General features: G+C 42.4%; 1 protein-coding gene across 5 annotated transcripts in view; it reads right to left on the bottom strand.

Annotated features, from left to right (window-relative positions):
- Positions 1-18,424, bottom strand: part of SEPTIN6 (septin 6) — a 62,893-nt gene that overhangs the window by 30,172 nt on the left and 14,297 nt on the right. For all 5 annotated transcript variants that reach the window (XM_060249220.1, XM_060249215.1, XM_060249216.1 and 2 more), the window contains exon 2: positions 7,938-8,052. In XM_060249220.1, the coding sequence (XP_060105203.1) occupies positions 7,938-8,052 (115 nt within the window). The remainder of the gene's footprint in view (positions 1-7,937; positions 8,053-18,424) is intronic.

Below are 18,424 nucleotides of genomic sequence, written 5' to 3'. Positions count from 1 at the left end.
CAGAGTTCCCGGAACAACCCACAGAAGTCGGGTCCTAATCAGGAGGAAATGCAGACTGCCTCAGCTGTTCACACAGTTCATGGTAGGAGGAGAGCATATTGATTTATTGCTTTCAAAATTAAGAGTTTCCTGGAACTGAACATTTAAAACCAATCCCAACTCTCCCTGCTTTTCTACTGTGGAACAGTTCTACAGCAATGTTTCCTGGTGGTTACCAAGCTTTTAAGTTGTGATCTATCAGGCTCAAATAAAAGTAGAGCAGGGATCTAAGTCTGGAAGACTCTAACCTCTGATGAGCAAGCACAAAGCACCCAATTCCTTCCCACATTAAAAACCTTTCTCTCCGATATAAAGAATCAGTTTATTGTACTCTTTGGCAAACTCTGTGATAACAAACCTGGATAACAAAATTCAAAAGCAAGGTCCTACATTTTAATTTCTTTGAACTAACAGCATTTAAAGAAAAAAAGACCTGAAGGTATACATAAATATATATTTTCAAAACCATAGCACTGAAAAAGAACATGAACAGTGATGTCCTGGAGCAGCAAGGGAGCAAGCTGGGAGTTCACAATTTAAATCTCACCTCCCCAACAGATATATAAGATGGCTTTTTCATCCTCAGTCCCTCTCTCTGCCTTCTGCAACATGGTGGTAATAACATCTGCCTACTTTACTGAGTCATAATGTGATCAGTGGGTTTTCTGAAGAATTTTGAATCCGAAGAATTTCCAGTGCCTTTAAATCAATCAAGATTTAATTTAGCCTGTTTACAGTCTATCAGATCAAATAAGTCTTTTGACTGGACTTGCAACCAATTAAGGTATGATATAACATCATTTTGGATTTAGATTTGCATTTTTTGGTTTTAATTTACTGATTCTTTATATAAACAAAATGAATGAGCAAGAAATGTTTAATATCCTGGGAACACCTGAAAAAACATTAACGATAATTTTTAAATAACACAACATGAGTAGTACTGTATGTGCCTATTCATTACATTACTGAATGATTTTTAAGAAACACTGCATTTTTAGGAATGAAAAATTTTCTGCTGAAAAGAACAACATTGGCAGAAACTTTCTGCCCATTTCTCTGTACCAAGAATTATTGAGTTCAGATGCTCTGAATATTGTAAAGTGCAATGTAATGGCTAAGTATTACTGTTATTAAAATGCTGAGAGTCATTTTTTAACAACAGATAACTAGCAGGGTAAAGCTAATGCTTGAACAGCCATAACAATTCTCCCTTATTCTAATACAGCAACATCAGAGCAGACAACCTAGATTTTATTAAATCCCCTGCAGGGGAACCATCATTTACTTATAGTACAATTCCAGGCTAATGTAATGGTGGTTTGTTCCAGCCTTCCCAAAGGTGACAGCTGAAGCTGTACTGCCAATCGCTTCTGCTTTCTTTATCTCTTTTACACACACTAAATAAGATAGACATCACAATGGAGATCATACAAGGCAGTAAAAGCTTTAGGAGATTGATTCACTGAACTGGAAGGCAGTTAGGTAGCTGCCAAAACTGTATTCAAGAAACAGCAGCCAGGGTACCTGTCTGCACTCAGTACAGATGTGACTCCTAACATGGTTAGAGCTACCCTTCATTAAAATTACAAATATAAAATGAAACTATGGTTTCATTTATTATACTAACCATACTACTAAAGAGCCAATGTAATTCAACATAAGCAAGACCTCTTTTATCACCTCGCAAATCAAGTGGATAGGGAGACAGGCAAGCTATCTCGATCAGGCTTTGCTAAATTAAAGATGTAGTACTCCACTGTGATTTACAAACCTACACCATGATTTACAACCAATCTTTAACCATGGTGGATATTAAGATATTATACTCAGCTTCACCATGGGTTGTTACATAGCTTAGAGAACATCCTGGCTTCCAGCAGATTACCCTGTTATTTAGCCATTCCTTCATGCTGAATCTAGTTCCATCTAGTTCAATCTAGTTTCCCCCTCCCTTCCAGCTTCCAGATGCCATCATGAGAAGAACCAGAATGAGGGCAAGAAGCAGTTGGGGTCCCTTCCATCATTTCTGGTTCCAACTCAACTGAGAATGCTCTTTCCCCCTTTGAATGTTTTGTATAGTATTTTAATTACTATTTGAATTTTTTTTTTAAAAATACTGTGAGTTAAATTTGGTTGATGCAACAATCTAAACTCTACTCTACTCTTATTTTTTTTGCTTTTAGTCTCATGAGAGATATTTAGAAGCTGATACTTTTAAGTTCTTTGATACCATTTTCCAAGTTCTTTCATTGGCAAAATGTGATTAAACACAACAAATTGCATCCAGAAGAATACTTACTTTTATGGGGCAAGTGGAAAAGAGATAAAGTGACTAGGTTTTCTTTCACACATACCATCAAGTAGGCTTGCCAATCCCCAGGTCCCAGGGGGAGATCCCCAAGTTTTGCAGGCTCCTCCCCACCCCCAGTCAGCTGGCCGCCGGGTAGAAGCCTCGCCCCACCAGCCGCCAAGTGCCTTCCACTTCAGAAGGCTTAAGAAGATGCTTAGAAAGGCTTACTTTTTTAGACGGTGTGTATATGCCTTTGTAGAGGCCAGGCTGAATGGGGGCAGGGTGAGCCAGCAGAACAACATGGCTGCTCCAAATAGCTGTGAAAGCAATCCAGACTCTCCGTTTGTTTTACAAGTAAAGAGTAAACTAGAAACGTTGGTTCCCCTGTGTTAGTTGGAAGAACTTGGAACTTCAACAACTCGTGAGTAAATTGCCCCAGTGAGACCAAACAAGTGTGGGATTGCAAACTATTCATTTTGGCTTCTCTCTCTCTCTCACTGTCTTTCTCTGTGAGTGAAAGAGTGTACAAGGGACATGCAGTTGCTTGGGGTTGAGGAAATGAAGACTGTATTCAGGGGAACTGCACTGCTGTATTTTTACTTAATTTCTTTTAGGGAATGCGAAAGTCTCCTGGTTCCACCCCCAAAGTCCCCAGATATTTTCTGAGTTAGTCTTGGCAACCCTACCATCAAAGAGTAACTTGCTGAGCTGTTAAATCCTTCTGAACCCCATTAAATACCTTTATCATAAATGCTTTTGTTTTCTTGGGAATGGCCACCAATAATAAACAAGTAATTTCAGTAACAGTCTGAAACACAAAAGAAAGGCAAAGAGGATGGTTGCAGACTTCTGACAACCCTTAGGTGATCTCAGACTGGTGATGTGAATGACATCATGCGAAACATTTTGCCTATGCCTCAGGTTTTTCCAACTTGCTACATACCCCTTTTTTTCTAAAACAATGAAACTTTTTAATTTGTAATTGCTGAGTTACATGTTTTATGGATATTTTAGACCTATGGGCAAAGGAAATATTTTGCATTTTGATGAGCTGCCCATGTTGTATCATAGGAAAATGTGATACCACTTACTCCATGGGTGAACATCTTAGTCTGTGTAAGGTAGCTGTCCTAGTTTCATGTATTGCAAATATTTAAATTAATTTTGTTTCCCATCAGACATTTAGATGATAATTATTTCTCGTTCCTTACCTTTTTTCATTTCAGGTCCATTATTTGTATGGCCAGTTTTTGTATATTATTGCTACAGTTTTTGTATATTATTAATGGAGTTCTCAGTTTGACTCATACCACTGAAAGAAAGACTAGGTGCTGAAATGCATTTGGTATTGGTTCTTGACCATGGAGGTAATATGTACTGTATTTTTGTAAATGGACATTTGTCTTTATATTGGAATTAGGTGCTTACATGCTGAACCACAGGACCGTTGTTTTAATTCTTTTTGCTACTTCTGACGACATTATTAAATTATATACTGATGTTCTGTACATTTGTACTACATCACATGCATAGTTATATTTTTCTTTCTTTTTATTTGCTCCAACCTTTTCCCTAAACTACAGGGAGACGAGGACAACCAACTTACAAGTCCCGACAACAACCACAAAGAATATGTCATATTGCACCAGCAGCACTGGCCCAAGGGCGCACGGTGCCCCAGCAGGCCCCCCCCACCTCCGCAGTGCTGCAACGCAATGCAGCGCTTCGTCGCACCCCCCCCCAAGGCGCCCCCTACTTCCCTCGCCCCCGCATGATCACAGTGCGCCGTGCCTGGGCCCTGCCAGCTGCAATGTGGCGTGTGTCTTATCTTCTGAAGGACATGATCGAGAAGACTTGGCTCCACCTCCCTTCCGGAACCACCGGAAGATGTACGCTGCATCATGGCCGGCAGGGCCCAGGAGTGCCATACTGTGATCGCAGGAGAGGGGGGAGTCGAAGGGACAGGAAGAGAAAGGAGGGGCGGGCAGTGGTGATGGGCAGGCAGGCAGAGGAAGTAGGCAGACTAGGCACTTGCCTGGAGCACCAGGAGGGGGGGAGCCCAATTCGGCACCCCACCCTCTCAGCATCCTAGGCAACCACCTAGTTTGCCAAGTGGGCAAGCCAGCCCTGGGCACCAGGTCATGTGCCTAATGTCTACCAAAGCCTCCAAGTGGCTCACTAGTCCGAGCAACAAAAAGACTTGCCTGAGAGACAGCTAGCTGCACTTGCACCTGATCCTGGCCTTCACCCGTTTGTGTCCTACCACACGCTTTATGGCAGCTTTATGAGAGTTTTGCAGCACAATAATTCAGTGAGAGATGTGCACTGCTTTTCTCTCACTAGCCATTTGCTGTCATCTAAAGGGACAATGGAGAAAAGTAGGCCCAAAAAAGGACAGTCTGCAAATAGATACATTTGTAGTCTAAGTTTGCTCAGTCTAAATGGTTTTTGTAAATATACAGTTCCTGGTTGAGGCCAGAAGAGTCTTGTTTTTGCAATGCTATTCTCATGACCCTATACCCCCTTCATCCCCATCTTGACAGAAGTTTGATCTGATAAAACCAGCAATCTAGACAAGAAATAGGCAGATATTCATGATCCTTAGCTGATCAAGTCTGCAATCTGGGGCCTGCACCTGGACCCAGAGCTGCATTTAGAGAACCTGCAGCAAGAAGCACTTTGCATCAGATTTTTAGGCAGGAGTTTTTCCTAGACCAAAGAGCTCCTGCAACTATAACCCATGCTCCTGAAACATTAAGGATCTATTAATATGACAGACATGCTTGTGTAGTGTTAAAGCTACAGCTGATGTGAGATATAACTGCTCACTTTCTGATGGAGGGGAAAGCATACATGACAAGTTCAAAGGAAGGCTGTCTGGCTGGTTTATGGTTTAATTCAAGGTGCTGATTCCTACTCAAAACTCCATTAAATCCAAATCCAGAATACTACAGGAAGCACCTATCAGCCTTCATTCCCATTAATATCCACAGAAGTATCAGTGCTGAGAATTCTGACTATTCAGAAGGCTGGATTTGCATATACTTGAAGCAGGGCCTTTCTAATGGTGGCCCAAACATTGTGGGGCATGTTACCCAAAGTATGTCTTTTAAGATCGCCATCCTATTTAGGAAGGGCTTTTTAAAGGTTGGTTGTTTTTTTGCTAAGCTCCTAAAAACAGCACTGGTTCTCAGACAAAAAATTAGTAGTCATGAACTAAGAATGAAGTAGTTCCACATGATCTGTGCTGATCAACTGTAGAAGCTCCCTTTCTGTTCTTGCCAGTTTCCCTGAAATTCTCTTCAACCAACAGTGTCTCCAGATATGGAGGTTACACTTTTTGCAATCCCATAAAGCGTGTGTGTGATCAAGTAGCATCTGACTTATGGAGAATGCATATGGTTTTGAAGGCAAGTGAGAAGCAGAGTTGCCTTTATCGGCAATGTCTTCCTTGGTGGTCACCCAACCATGTACTAATCTGGCATGGTTTACGAGATCTGATGAGATCAGGCTATATTAGACCATTCCGCATCCCATCCTGCCCCAGAAAACAGCAGCTGACAAATCTGAATAAACCTATGCAGATACAACGGTATAATGGAGATGTGTAAATCCACCTTTGGAAGCTGGGAAAGGGGCCACAGCTTTGTTAAAGCACATGTTTTGAAATCGAACTGTCCTGGCTGCAATTCCTAACACCTCCAATTGAAAAGACCACCAACAGATGATACAAGGAAGGACCTTTCTCTACCTGAGACCCTGGAGAACTAACTGCCAGTCAGAATAGAAAATATAAGCAATGTACACCAATAGTCTAACTTGGCAAAAGTAGCTCCACAAGTCCATATGAGAGGCAGTTGAAAACATGTAATAAAAAGGGCATTTAACAAATACTTTTAACATTATTAGCTGCAGACATGAACAGCAGCATAGAAAGAATGAAGAATAATCAAGACTGGGCATTTCTTTCTCCCTAACTAGTGGAATCCTCCTTCAAGTGCACCTGCCATCCTCCATTAGCGTTACCTTGAAACTAGGACAGCTCCCCAACAGTACTCCAGCCATCTCCATATAACAACGCAGGAGCTCCACACAAAAGGCAGTCAATGAGCAAATCAGCCTTTCGACTTCATGTAGCATCATGCTTGCAAGTGTGGTATTTTCAACCCCCTTTCCCAAGCTAAGTTGGCACTTCCCACATTCGCTATTTTAAAACACACATATAAACCTTGGCCATTGTTTATTTGCATATGATAATTCATTTGCCTAATTTATTATTTATGTAATTGAAATAGCTGTCATCTTCATATTCAGCTCCTGCTGCTCAATTGGTCTGGGACTTGTTATTGATGTGAGCCATGTAGGGAGACAATTTTTGTTTGAAAAGGAAAAACAAAAATGTAATGGACAAATAAAAATAAGAACTGAACCTCTGACCAACTTGGAGGCATCTGTCAGATGTATTAAGCATGAACAGAAACATTCACAGTGAACATCATTCTGAATATATATTCCATGACTTTTAATGCCCATTTTGCACCCTGTCCAAGCAGATGCCCTTTGGCTAACAGAACTTACACCACTGCCAAGATTTATCTGTTATTAAGCACATTTTAATCTCATCTTCCTTCCAAGAAGCTCAGGGTGCATGTGCATCATTCCTCTCTCCTCCATTTTTTTTCACATTACAGCCCTTTGAGGTAGGTTAGGTTGAGAAACAATAACTGGCTCAGGCTCACCCAGTGAACTTCATGACAGAATGGAGATCTGAACCTTGATTCTCCCAGATCCTAGTACAATTTTTTTTTCACCCCCTGCCTCCAGAAAACTAGCCTTCTCCCTTACAGGTTAGTTTTCTATATTAATTGATTTTTTTTTAACAGAGAAGCATTCATCCATCCCTGCAATTCCCCTACCAGAAACAGGTTTGCTTTCATCATCATCACCAATGTTCCCTCTAAGCCGCAGAGCCTTGTAAGCAAAAATTCTACTTTGTAGGCTGCTGGTATTAAAGTTGTAAGCTACTGGCATTAAAGTTGTGAGCTACTGCATAAATTATTGTGCTCTGGGATCATACTTCCTGAGCTAAGACAAAAATGTGTGAGCTAGAGGTTAAAAATCTGTGAGCTAGCTCATGCTAACTTAGCTTAGAGGGAACACTGATCATCACCCGTATGAACTAAATGGAGCAGATGGACTTGTGCACAAAACAGCAGCATGCTTGACAGAATCTTTAGATTTCTTTTCATTCTGTTATGCACAGGTTTGAAACAAGGTTATCTAACTTCTTTTCCATCTTGCAGAAACACCATAGCACAGGCCTTGGAACCCTGTGGGCCTTCAGTATCAAGCTCTCCGTTTTGGCTGCTCATTTGCCCAGCAACACAGACCTCATTCCATCCCATCATCTTCAGACCTCCCAAAGAGACAGTGAATCTTATTTGTCTGGCATAAAACTTAATCAGATGACTCAGGATGTGTTTTCTGGATAAATCAAAGGCTTACTTGTTTACCTACATGTGACATCAAGCAGCACAAAGAGACCGACGTTTGGCATCAAACTTTCCCAAAAATGGAAGCAGCAGTGGTAAAAAAAAGTACTCACCCACACACAGGATGTTGAAACAGAAACCATGGCTAACTGATTTATTAACCAGTTGGTCAGGCAGGCTGTCAAATCCTACATGGCCAGAAAGAGGAACGGTACGGCAGCCTTCGCCCTAAGAGAGTTTTAAAGAAATGTATGTTAAAGCAACATTAGAAGAATACAGCATTCTATTTTGGATGCCCTCTACAAATGTTCCCTTCCAAAAACACCATGCCGTTTCTTTTGGCATCTCAGCCCCAAACAGGTTTTTCTATAAACTGTAACTCTCTTAACAACCAGCTTGGTTGCCAGCCATCAAAAATGGACCCAAATAAGGTAAACACAAAGGAAGAGTTGCATTTACAAAGCAAGGCTGCTTTGTGTTCTTCTGTCTCAGTAACTATGTTTATATCAGTTTTAGTCATGCATACACAGTTTATACCAGTTAGCACTTTGATGTAAGGCACTTAAAGATAATGCATACCCAAGGTTTTTTCTTCCTGTAATCATGGAAAGGAAGGTGGGATAGAAAGGGGGTCTGGGGTCCAAAAACGGTCCATTAAGAACAAGTTATGATTGCATTATCACACAAAGGAGACATAGTTTAAAGGTGAGTTAAAAGGAGCTGCATTTGGAAGCTCTACATGTATATTTCATATGATGCAGCTGTCTCTATTAATTATTAGCATAATTATTAACTTCATTTATACTTCACCTTTCTCACTGAGACTCAAGACAGATTACAAATGATGAAAGCAATCCAATCAGACAGCAAAGAGGGGGATGGTCTCCCTGGCAAATTGCTATTCCTATTGTTGTTTTTTTGGGGGGGTTCTTTGTTAAAATGTTTAGTGCAGGTTGCTAGAGGTGTAGATTTTAGCTTCCTCTCCCAGGTCTGTAGAAATTATATCTGAAAACAGGAATGCATACATCTTGCCTGCAGAACACATGCATGAACACTAAAGCTCCAGTCAGCACACAGGCTACTTGACTCATACATTGCAACAGCAGAACCCTACTTTCAATTGACAATACACTTCAAAGCAGTTGCATTTTCCAAGTACTTTTTAATGCAAAGGAACAGACACTCTCTTGGCTTTGAAACTGGTGCAGGACAACCAATTGTTGAGCCTAACATGAAGCAAGCCGGGAACAGGCTTCTGCTATGAGTAACTCTGTGTGTCGTGTGTTTGACAGAAAAAAGAGAGAGAAAAAGAAAAGTGGGATATTACAAACATATCCCTATTTTAATCTTGGCAGTATTGGAAGGGCGTGTGTTTTCTTTGAGGGAAAGCCAAGAAGGGGAAGAGTGGGAAGATGATCTACTAAAACTGAAATCTTCCATTTCTCCACTGCTGATCATTTCATTTTAATTAAACTTTTATTTTAAAAAATGTATATGGGGGTGGGTTAGAGCCCTGACAGCAGCACCTTTGTGGTGGCACCCGCTACTATGGCTCCAAATTCCGTAAGTGCCACAGGGTCAACAACATTGGGGACTCAATTTATCTAAAGGTAAACTAGCTGGCCCTTGTATGGCAAGGAAAGCTGAAAAACCAGACCACACAGAGACAAGGTGGGCCATCTTCTCTAAAGGACCACCTTCACCCACAACCAGCCTGTTTGGACTCCAGGATCCATGCATGGTATTCCTCTGTGAGCTGCCTTTAGAGGAGGTTAGACTGGCTGGGACCAAGGCGAGGGTTTTTTAGCTGTGCTTCTCCAGACTGTGGAACCTGGTTCTTTTGGAAATGAAGTTGGCATTGCCTGTACAGGCCTTCAGGACTAAACAAGAATGACATCTGTTACCTGCTAAAATTTTATATCTGCACTGCACTGCTAATGGTTTTAGATGTTTTAATGCACTGTACAGGAAATGTTTTATTTGATTTTAAAGTAAATATTGTATTGAGCAACTTTGGGTGAAAAGGAAAAGGAAAGGTCCCCTGTGCAAGCACCAGTCGTTTCTGACTCTGGGATGACGTTGCTTTCACAATGCTTTCATGGCAGACTTTTTAACGGGGTGGTTTGCCATTGCCTTCCCCAGTCATCTACGCCTTCCCCCCAGCAAGCTGGGGACTCATTTTACCGACCTCAGAAGGATGGAAGGCTGAGTCAACCTCGAGCCAGCAACCTGAAAACCCAGCTTCCGCCAGGGATCGAACTCAGGTCGTGAGCAGAGCTTAGGACTGCAGTACTGCAGCTTTAACACTCTGCACCACATCATTGATAAATGACCTAAATAACGATAATAACAATGATAATCATCATTGTCATCATCAGGTATGTAGGGGTATATACCAGGGGTGGCCAACGGTAGCTCTCCAGATGTTTTTTGCCTACAACTCCCATCAGCCCCAGCCAGCATGGAGTTGTAGGTAAAAAAATCTGGAGAGCTACCGTTGGCCACCCCTGGTATATAGCTACCCTGGGGACTTCCCCAATGTGCAAAAAAAGAGAGATAACTTCATAAATTAATCAAAATGGGGGAAATCTCTCAAAAATAGCCTGAAAACTGAAAACATTCCAGAAGAGATGGAAAGTTGGAAAAGATGGAAAGTTCCAGAAAAGATGGAAAGCTAAGAATCAGTTAGGGAAGGGAAGAGAAATCAGCCTGCTCAAGTCCCAGACGGAATCAGAGGGGAAGATTTGGGAACTGGATGCAATTTCCAAATCCCTCCGTGATTCCTTGTAGACCCTCAGCTTGTTCTACTGATTAGCAATCAGTTTTCATTAGAGGGCCACTGCAAGAGAGAACAGTGGACAAATAATACATTTTCTTGTCCTGCAAATGGGAGAGAGATGACTCCCCTCAAGAGTCTAAATCTAAACCAGTTGCTAATCCTTCATGTACTCCTGATACACACTGAAGATATTAAGGGTTTTGTTTATATTCTAGAGTCCCTCAGGTCTGTATGCATATTTCATTTTTTCCACTTACTTCTTAAAGGCAAGAATCCCATAAAACAAAGCATGTTCTCTTTTTTAAAAAAAGGATAATTATTTAAGGATCTCACAATCCTCTACAGATTCAAACCAGTGCCTAACAAAACAACAGATGAAGTGGTAAGCCTTTTTTTCTATATTGTTCCATTTCAGACTACAGATCAGCGTTTACAAGACTGAAAGCATCACTGTGTGTGTGGGGGGGAATTCTCTGCAAAAAAGGGTGAAGGCAGAAATAACAGGTGTGGTACAAACGATTAAAACACAAGTGTGCCACAGGCTTTCGTTTTGCAGGCAGAGTTTAAGTACAAGGGCACTTCTTCCATAATAAGAATGTTCACTGTGCAAACGACATATCACAGAAACTGGTTCTAGCCTAGCCTTCTCTGACACACTTCTGTGCAGTGGACTGGAAGGGGGCTAACAGAAAATCACTTAATCACACAGGCTCCCACACCTGCTATCTGAAGCAGCAAGCCCAGAAACAGGTTTACTTGCTTCCTCATCTTCTGTTTGCCCCTCATGCTTCCTTCCTCAGCCTCAGATGCTATGCAAATCTGTTTCCTATCTGCCATAATGGGTATGTTTCATTTGGTTCATCATAGCCATCTTATTCACTGTGTATAGTGCTTATATTAATTTTTCATGTCATGCACTCAAAATTTGGTACAGAGAAAGTCATTTTGGATACAAAAGGAAATTATTTTCTTTGCTAGGCCTAGCTAGGGTTGCCAGGTCTGGTTTGGAAAATACCTGGAGACTTTGGGGGTGGAGGGTGGAATTCAGGAAGGGCCCCAGCATGGTACAATGCCACAGAGTCCACTCTTTAAAACAGCCATTTTCTCTAGAGGAGCTAATCTCTGCCAGCTGGAGATCAGTTGTAAAAGTGGGGGATCTCCAAACCCCACCTGGGGGCTGACAACCCTAGCAAAGCTGAAACTCTAAGTCACAAAGCTTTAAGCAAATAATGAGTCAAATGGCTTTACACAACACAAATGGTTAAAAAACCAAATCAGAGGAGAAACTATAGGAATCCACTGCAAACTTGGAGCAAACAAAATCAGCATCATGAGATCTAGTCTCCTGCTACCAATTAAGGAAAATGTGAATTCTTAACTTTAAAAAAAAGTGAAACAGCAGCACAAGGGGAGCCCCATTGAGTACATTTTTAAATATCAAACCGAAGCTTGATTTCAATGCTCACACAGTAAACTCATTTGATGCAGCAGAATATGCAGGCGTATCCATTTGTCTAATTCTTCTGTTGCTTTCTCTGCATGCATAAAGCCCAAATGGAACGCAGTTACAACATGCTGAGGGGAAAATTTGCCTGAGCTATCAGACAAAGATGATGTGCTTTATACCACACAAAAGTTTCACCTTCAATAAACTTCCTGTTTTCTCTCTTCTTCAGAGTCACAAACTGCATGGTATACCTGTGGCACATCATAGTAGTAAACTGATGTGTCTTAGAACTGATGCAGAGGTTATAAAGGAACAGGGCTTGCTAAAAGTGCCCTCAGTCTAACCCAACAACCCCTAGTGTGGTGCCAATGAAAATCCTAGCACCCCCCAGTGGGTTTCCTAGCATCCATTTACTTCTTCAACATGTTTCCCCCAAAGCAAAGAGCCAATTGTGGATTTACATGAGAGTAGGAGATGCTTCAGAATAACCCACATGATCAGTGTGTCTGCAATGCAGCCATTCTGTCTTTCAAAAACAGGTAGTGAAGAGGGACCCTTGAATAATTAATGAATACCTCAATAATTCCCTTAAAAAATTCAAAACCCCCCGGCCCAATTGGCACACTATCGGCCGGTCTCGAATTTGCCCTTTTTGGGCAAACTTATCGAGAGGGCAGTGGCGATGCAGCTACAGACTTTCCTGGATGATGCTTCCGTCCTTGATTCCCTTCAGTCCGGCTTCCGCCCGGGCCATGTGACGGAGACGGTGCTGGTCGCCCTAGTAGATGACCTACAACGGCATCTGGATCGGGGCGGCTCGGCGGTACTGATGCTGTTGGACCTGTCGGCAGCGTTCGATACGGTTGACCATCGGTTGCTGGCCCGCCGCCTCGCCGACGCGGGGATTCAGGGGTTAGCCTTGCAATGGCTTTCCTCTTTCCTTGAAGGTCGGGGACAGAGGGTCGCTATCGGGTACGAGCTGTCCCGTAGGCACACGCTCGATTGCGGGGTGCCTCAGGGTGCAGTTCTTTCCCCGATGTTATTTAACATCTATATGCGTCCCCTCGCCCAGATTGCCCGAAGGTACGGGCTGGGTTGTCACCAGTATGCTGATGACACCCAGCTTTATCTGCTTATGGACGACCGGCCGGTCTGCGCCTCACAAAATCTGGACCGGGCATTACAGGCTGTGGCTGGGTGGCTCAAGCAGAGCGGGCTGAAGCTAAACCCGGCGAAGACAGAGGTCCTTTGCTTGGGCCGTCGGGGTCCGGGAAGGGAAATACCCCTTCTGGTTTTTGACGGTGCGCTGCTGACGGCGACGCACAGAGTCAGGAGCCTGGGGGTACTTCTGGAGCCTTCCCTAACAATGGAGGCCCAGATAGCAGCCACCGCCAAGTCCGTATTTTTCTATCTTTGGCGGGCAAGGCAGCTGGCTCCCTTCCTGGAGCGTGACGATCTAGCAACGGTGATCCATGCTACGGTCACCTTGAGGTTGGACTACTGCAATGCCCTCTACATGGGGCTGCCCCTGTGCCGAACCCGGAAATTGCAGCTGGTGCAGAACGCCGCCGCCCGGTTGTTATTAGGGCTCCCAAGGTGGGAGCACATTCAGCCGCGACTTCGGGCTCTGCACTGGCTGCCAATATCTTACCGAGTTCGGTACAAGGTGCTGGTTATTACCTTTAAAGCCCTATATGGCCTAGGACCTGCCTATCTGAGGGACCGTCTCTTCCCACACGTTCCCCAGCGAGCACTAAGATCGGGGACTCAAAACCTCCTGGTCGTCCCCGGGCCAAAGGAAGCCCGTTTGAAAGTTACAAGAGACCGGGCCTTCTCTGTAATGGCTCCATCTTGGTGGAACCAGCTGCCGGAAGAGGTAAGGGCCCTGCAGGATCTCACCCAATTCCACAGGGCCTGTAAGACATCCCTCTTCCGGCTGGCCCACAACTAATCGGCACAGAGCACTGAGTACTGAACATCGAACACGGAACATCGAATATTGAACATGCAACCGATGAGTGTAGCTGTAGGTCCGCTTTGTGATTTTAATGTCTATGTATATAACAAATGTTTAGATTTTTAACTATAACTTATGAAATGTTGATTTTAATGCTTAATTTTAGATTTTATGTTAGTTTTATATGTTGTAAGCCGCCCTGAGCCACCTGGTGGGAAGGGCGGGATATAAATCTTAGATAAATAAATAAATAAAATAATAATAATAATAATAATAATAATAATAATAATAATAATAATAATAATAATAATAATAATAATAATAATAATAATAATAATAATAATAATAATAATAATGGAAAATATGGTTGTGCCTTCAAAAGAGAATGTCTGATGCAACATTTAAAGTGACTGTTAAGAGGCCCTTCAGAGGAGCTTCTGCTAAACTGTTAAAACCAGACAGGCTAAGGGTGTGAATCCAAGATAACAAGGGCCCCGCAGAGAAGGAGCTTCTTGCTGATAACACAGAGGGACAGAGCAGGGGAAAACTACAAGAAATTACTGGAAGGAAAGCAGGAGGTGGAGCATTTGAATTAGATAAGAGGGGGCTTGTCTGCTTGTTTTGGGGATGAATAAAAATGGTCAGAAGGCTGATGATTTTAACTTAGTCATTTTGAGCTTATGCTGACAAGTTCTACTTTGATGTCAAAGTAAAATACCTCGCTTCAAACAAAGCAATGTGTGGGGCTTCGTTATTTATCTGCTACATAAAATGGTGCATTGACCGTGAATGACGAGGTAAGGATTTTTCCTTCCCTTGGATGACTGCATAACCGTCTGTCCTCTACCCTCATGGCAGTAAGAACGGACTAGGCGCCAAGGTCACATTTTTCACTGAGTCCAGCTCGCTCTGCCTTGGTGGTGGTGGGGGGTGCCTGGTCAGTCAATCAAGAACCCGAGCCTGGTTGAACCGACGTGTGTAGGGAATTGGAAGATCTTCAGGTTTGTGAGTATGAATTGTTTGGGAAATCGGATTACCTCTCCTTAGGAGGGAAGAAGGGCCTGATCATCCCTTAAGCCTTGTTCATTAGGCTCCATTCTGGCGCTGAAACACAAAGGCTAGGAACTGGGAGGATTTCTGTGGTGTTTGTGTGAATGAGAGAAAGCCTCTAAGTGAGAGGGATTTTCTCTTGTGTAGTTCCCAGTAGGGAGATCTTGCTGGGTCACGAGAGAAAGGGAGTGTAAACCCTCAGGGCTCCCTGGCTGCCAGACCCCTTAATGGCAGCTCCTGTTTTCTGTTTGAGAGCCAGTTTGGTGTAGTGGTTAAGTGTGCAGACTCTTATCCGGGAGAACCGGGTTTGATTCCCCACTCCTCCACTTGATCCTGCTGGAATGGCTATGGGTCATTCATAGTTATCACAGAGCTTGTCCTTGAAAGGGCAGCTTCTGGGAGAGCCCTCTCAGCCCTACCCACCTCACAGGGTGTTTATTGTGGGGGAGGGAGATAAAGGAGATTGTGAGCTGCTCTGAGACTCTTGAGTGGAAAGTGGAATATAAATCCAATGTCTTCTTTTCTGTTTTCCCTAGAATTGTCTTGTCTAAATGTTTGGTGCCATGGGGAACTTAGAAACCAGAATTCTGGGAAATGTTAGAGAATGGTAGTTCCACATGGGCAGGCAAGACTCCTTTGTCCCTAAACCTCCCCTTCAAGAAAAATCTAACTTTTGGATTTGAATGTCTTTTAGAATGGAGAGACCTGGCTTTGTAAGGTAGCAAGGACCTCTCTCCCTTTAATAAAAAAAAGAACAGAAGAGCAATGATTTGGATTGAAATTAGATGATGCCAGTTCTCAAGGGAAGGCCTGGAGATCTCCTAGAATCACAGCACAAGATTCCAGGCTGCAGACTTAGTTTTCTCTGCAGGGTAATGGAAGTTTGGTGTGAGTGAGAGCTCAGAGCCTGGTTCCCTTGGGATCTCATCTTTCTTTAGACTTCCATTTTAGATCTCTAACAATCTGTCCTGTCTGGATGTGGCAACCCCATTCAGGAAATAAAATTAACTGTAGAGAATGTGGCCTTGCCCAAAAGATGAGATCTCTGTTAGTGTGACAAAGTCTGCCACCTGTCTGGCCAAGGTGCATCAGCAGACTTGCCAACTGATAGTCCAACACAGGTCCAAAGTCTAGTAGTTCCCCCAGAAACACCAGGAAGGTAGGTTGCCACCAGACTGGATAAATCCTTTAGCACAGAGGCCCTAGTCAAGCCTCTGCCTATTAGGAAAACTCTAGAGAAAACCAAGCCACACCACTGCAGCAAGGGGTTCCCCAAGTCAGTTTTCACTAATTGATAGTAGGTACTTCCAAAGGCTAGTGGGTAAGTTTGGCTCAGATTGCAGTGGCCCTGAAAGCATTGGTTTTAGTGAGTATTCAATGTAACTAGCTAACTGGGTATAAATTCAGAGAACTAGATATTATCATACAGAGTTCAAATGTCCAGATGGAATCTAAGGGTTTCCCCGAATGGAATTATGTCAGGAGGCTGTTTAGCAAAATAGCCTCAAGTCTAGGTCAGGCTAGGCAAAGAAATGTACTTATGTTATTTTTATGCCTCCCAGACCCTCGTGGTGTATCCAGCTAAGGCTATTCAGCTATCTCAGTATTACAATTCAGTGGTGCATGGCTACTGCATTACAGTTAGCCCAAAAGAACTGAGGTTCAGCTCCTTTAAAATGCAGCCAGGATGCAAATTAAATAAATACAATTTATTGCCATGATTGAGAAAGAGATTTAGAGAGTTGTACCTTTATTTTCACCTTTAAAATGCCAGAACCAAATCCTCTGAGAAAGAGAGATTAAACTAGTTTTGTTAAATATTTACTGCTTTAGTTCTATAAATTTCAGGCTCAAGGAAAGGCCTCTGAGTATGTACAGAGAGTGCCTAAATCAGCCTCAAATTGGAGCCTGGCATAGGGAAGTTAAAGATTGCAAATTTGCAGTCTTCTTGCCCTCCCCCCACAAGAACACCGTGGCACAGAGTGTTAGAGCTGTAGTACTGCAGTCCTAAGCTCTGCTCACGACCTGAGTTCAATCCTGGTGGAAGCTGGGATCAGGTAGCTGGCTCGAGGTTGACTCAGCCTTCCATCCTTCTGAAGTCAATAAAATGATTACCCAGCAAAGTGTAGATGACTAGGGAAGGAATAATAATTTTTAGAATGCAGTGCCCTGAGATATTAAGAAGAAATTTTCACCTCAAGTCTCTCCTCTTGAAGGCACAAGCAACCAGGTGTCTTTACAGAAAGAGACCTGTCTTTTTTTATATAAATCAGATCCATAACCAGAAAAGAGAATTGTTAGCATTTTTGCAAAGAGTCAAAGTTTTCTCTTTTTTAAGGAATTTATGTCCTAGCAACTTTCACTGGATTTTGGCTAGGAAAATTTGCAGACAATCTTTAGCTGTTTTAGGAAAGAGAAGTCACTTAGCCAAATTAAGCCTTAATTGTAGAAATAAGAAGTGTAAAACCTGAACCCACACCAGGCAGATATCTCATCACCTTCCCCATCTTGTGTTTATATATATGCCCCATGGTATCAAAGGGGGGGAGGCACAATTGAGATATTTTTCTGAATTCTCATATTCTCCTGGTTTTAGGTCTAAGGATACAAATTCAAACTTTTGAAATTCTGCAAGAATGTCTCCACAAATAAAATGAGTAGTTTTAGATGCCTGGAAGGAAGATGTGTATATTTTAAAATAAGCAAGTCAGTTTGGAAGCTCCTTGGCTTGCTCAAAACATTACTGTTTTGCAAGGGTGCCAGTCTCCAGGTGGAACCTGGAGATCACTCCCAAAATTATAATGTAATGCCCAGAACATTAAGGCTAGTGCCTCTGGGAGAGAAAGTGTCCAGGAGGGTGGACTGCATGCCTTGTAATCTTCAAATTTAATTCAGATATTCAGAAATCTCCAGCCTGGAGCTGGCATCCCAAAGTTCCACTTACAGCTAATCTTTCCCTGCCAGAGAAAAGAACCTGCCTGTAAACTGCCTTGAGGCAAGAGTTTTTCTAGATTAGAAGCTATTCCTCTGATAATTTATTTCTTTTTTTTTTTTTTGCTTTACCTTTTGAGTCTGAGAATATTTTTCTAGTGGCCGTTATTAGTTTCCTTTGTACTTAGATTGTGTAGCTTTAATTTTAAGGGGAATATTTATAAGATATTTAGCTTGTGATCTCCTTTGCTTTAAAGAAATGGTGCACCTAACAGAACTCTTGTTAAGTTTTTTGATCTGGGACAAAGGGTTGGAAGTTTATATTTGTAATCTTGGGTTTATAAGGAGCATCTATTCTGCTAAAGCAATACAGTATCCAACCTTTTGGAAATTTTATTCTCTTGGGATTTTTGTTAAGAACATCTCATGCCAGAAG

Source organism: Heteronotia binoei, chromosome 11 (genome assembly GCF_032191835.1).
Source record: "Heteronotia binoei isolate CCM8104 ecotype False Entrance Well chromosome 11, APGP_CSIRO_Hbin_v1, whole genome shotgun sequence".
In the NCBI taxonomy this organism is placed as follows: domain Eukaryota; kingdom Metazoa; phylum Chordata; class Lepidosauria; order Squamata; family Gekkonidae; genus Heteronotia; species Heteronotia binoei.
Note: the sequence above shows the minus strand (reverse complement) of the source record. Positions and strands in the feature narration are given on the sequence as shown.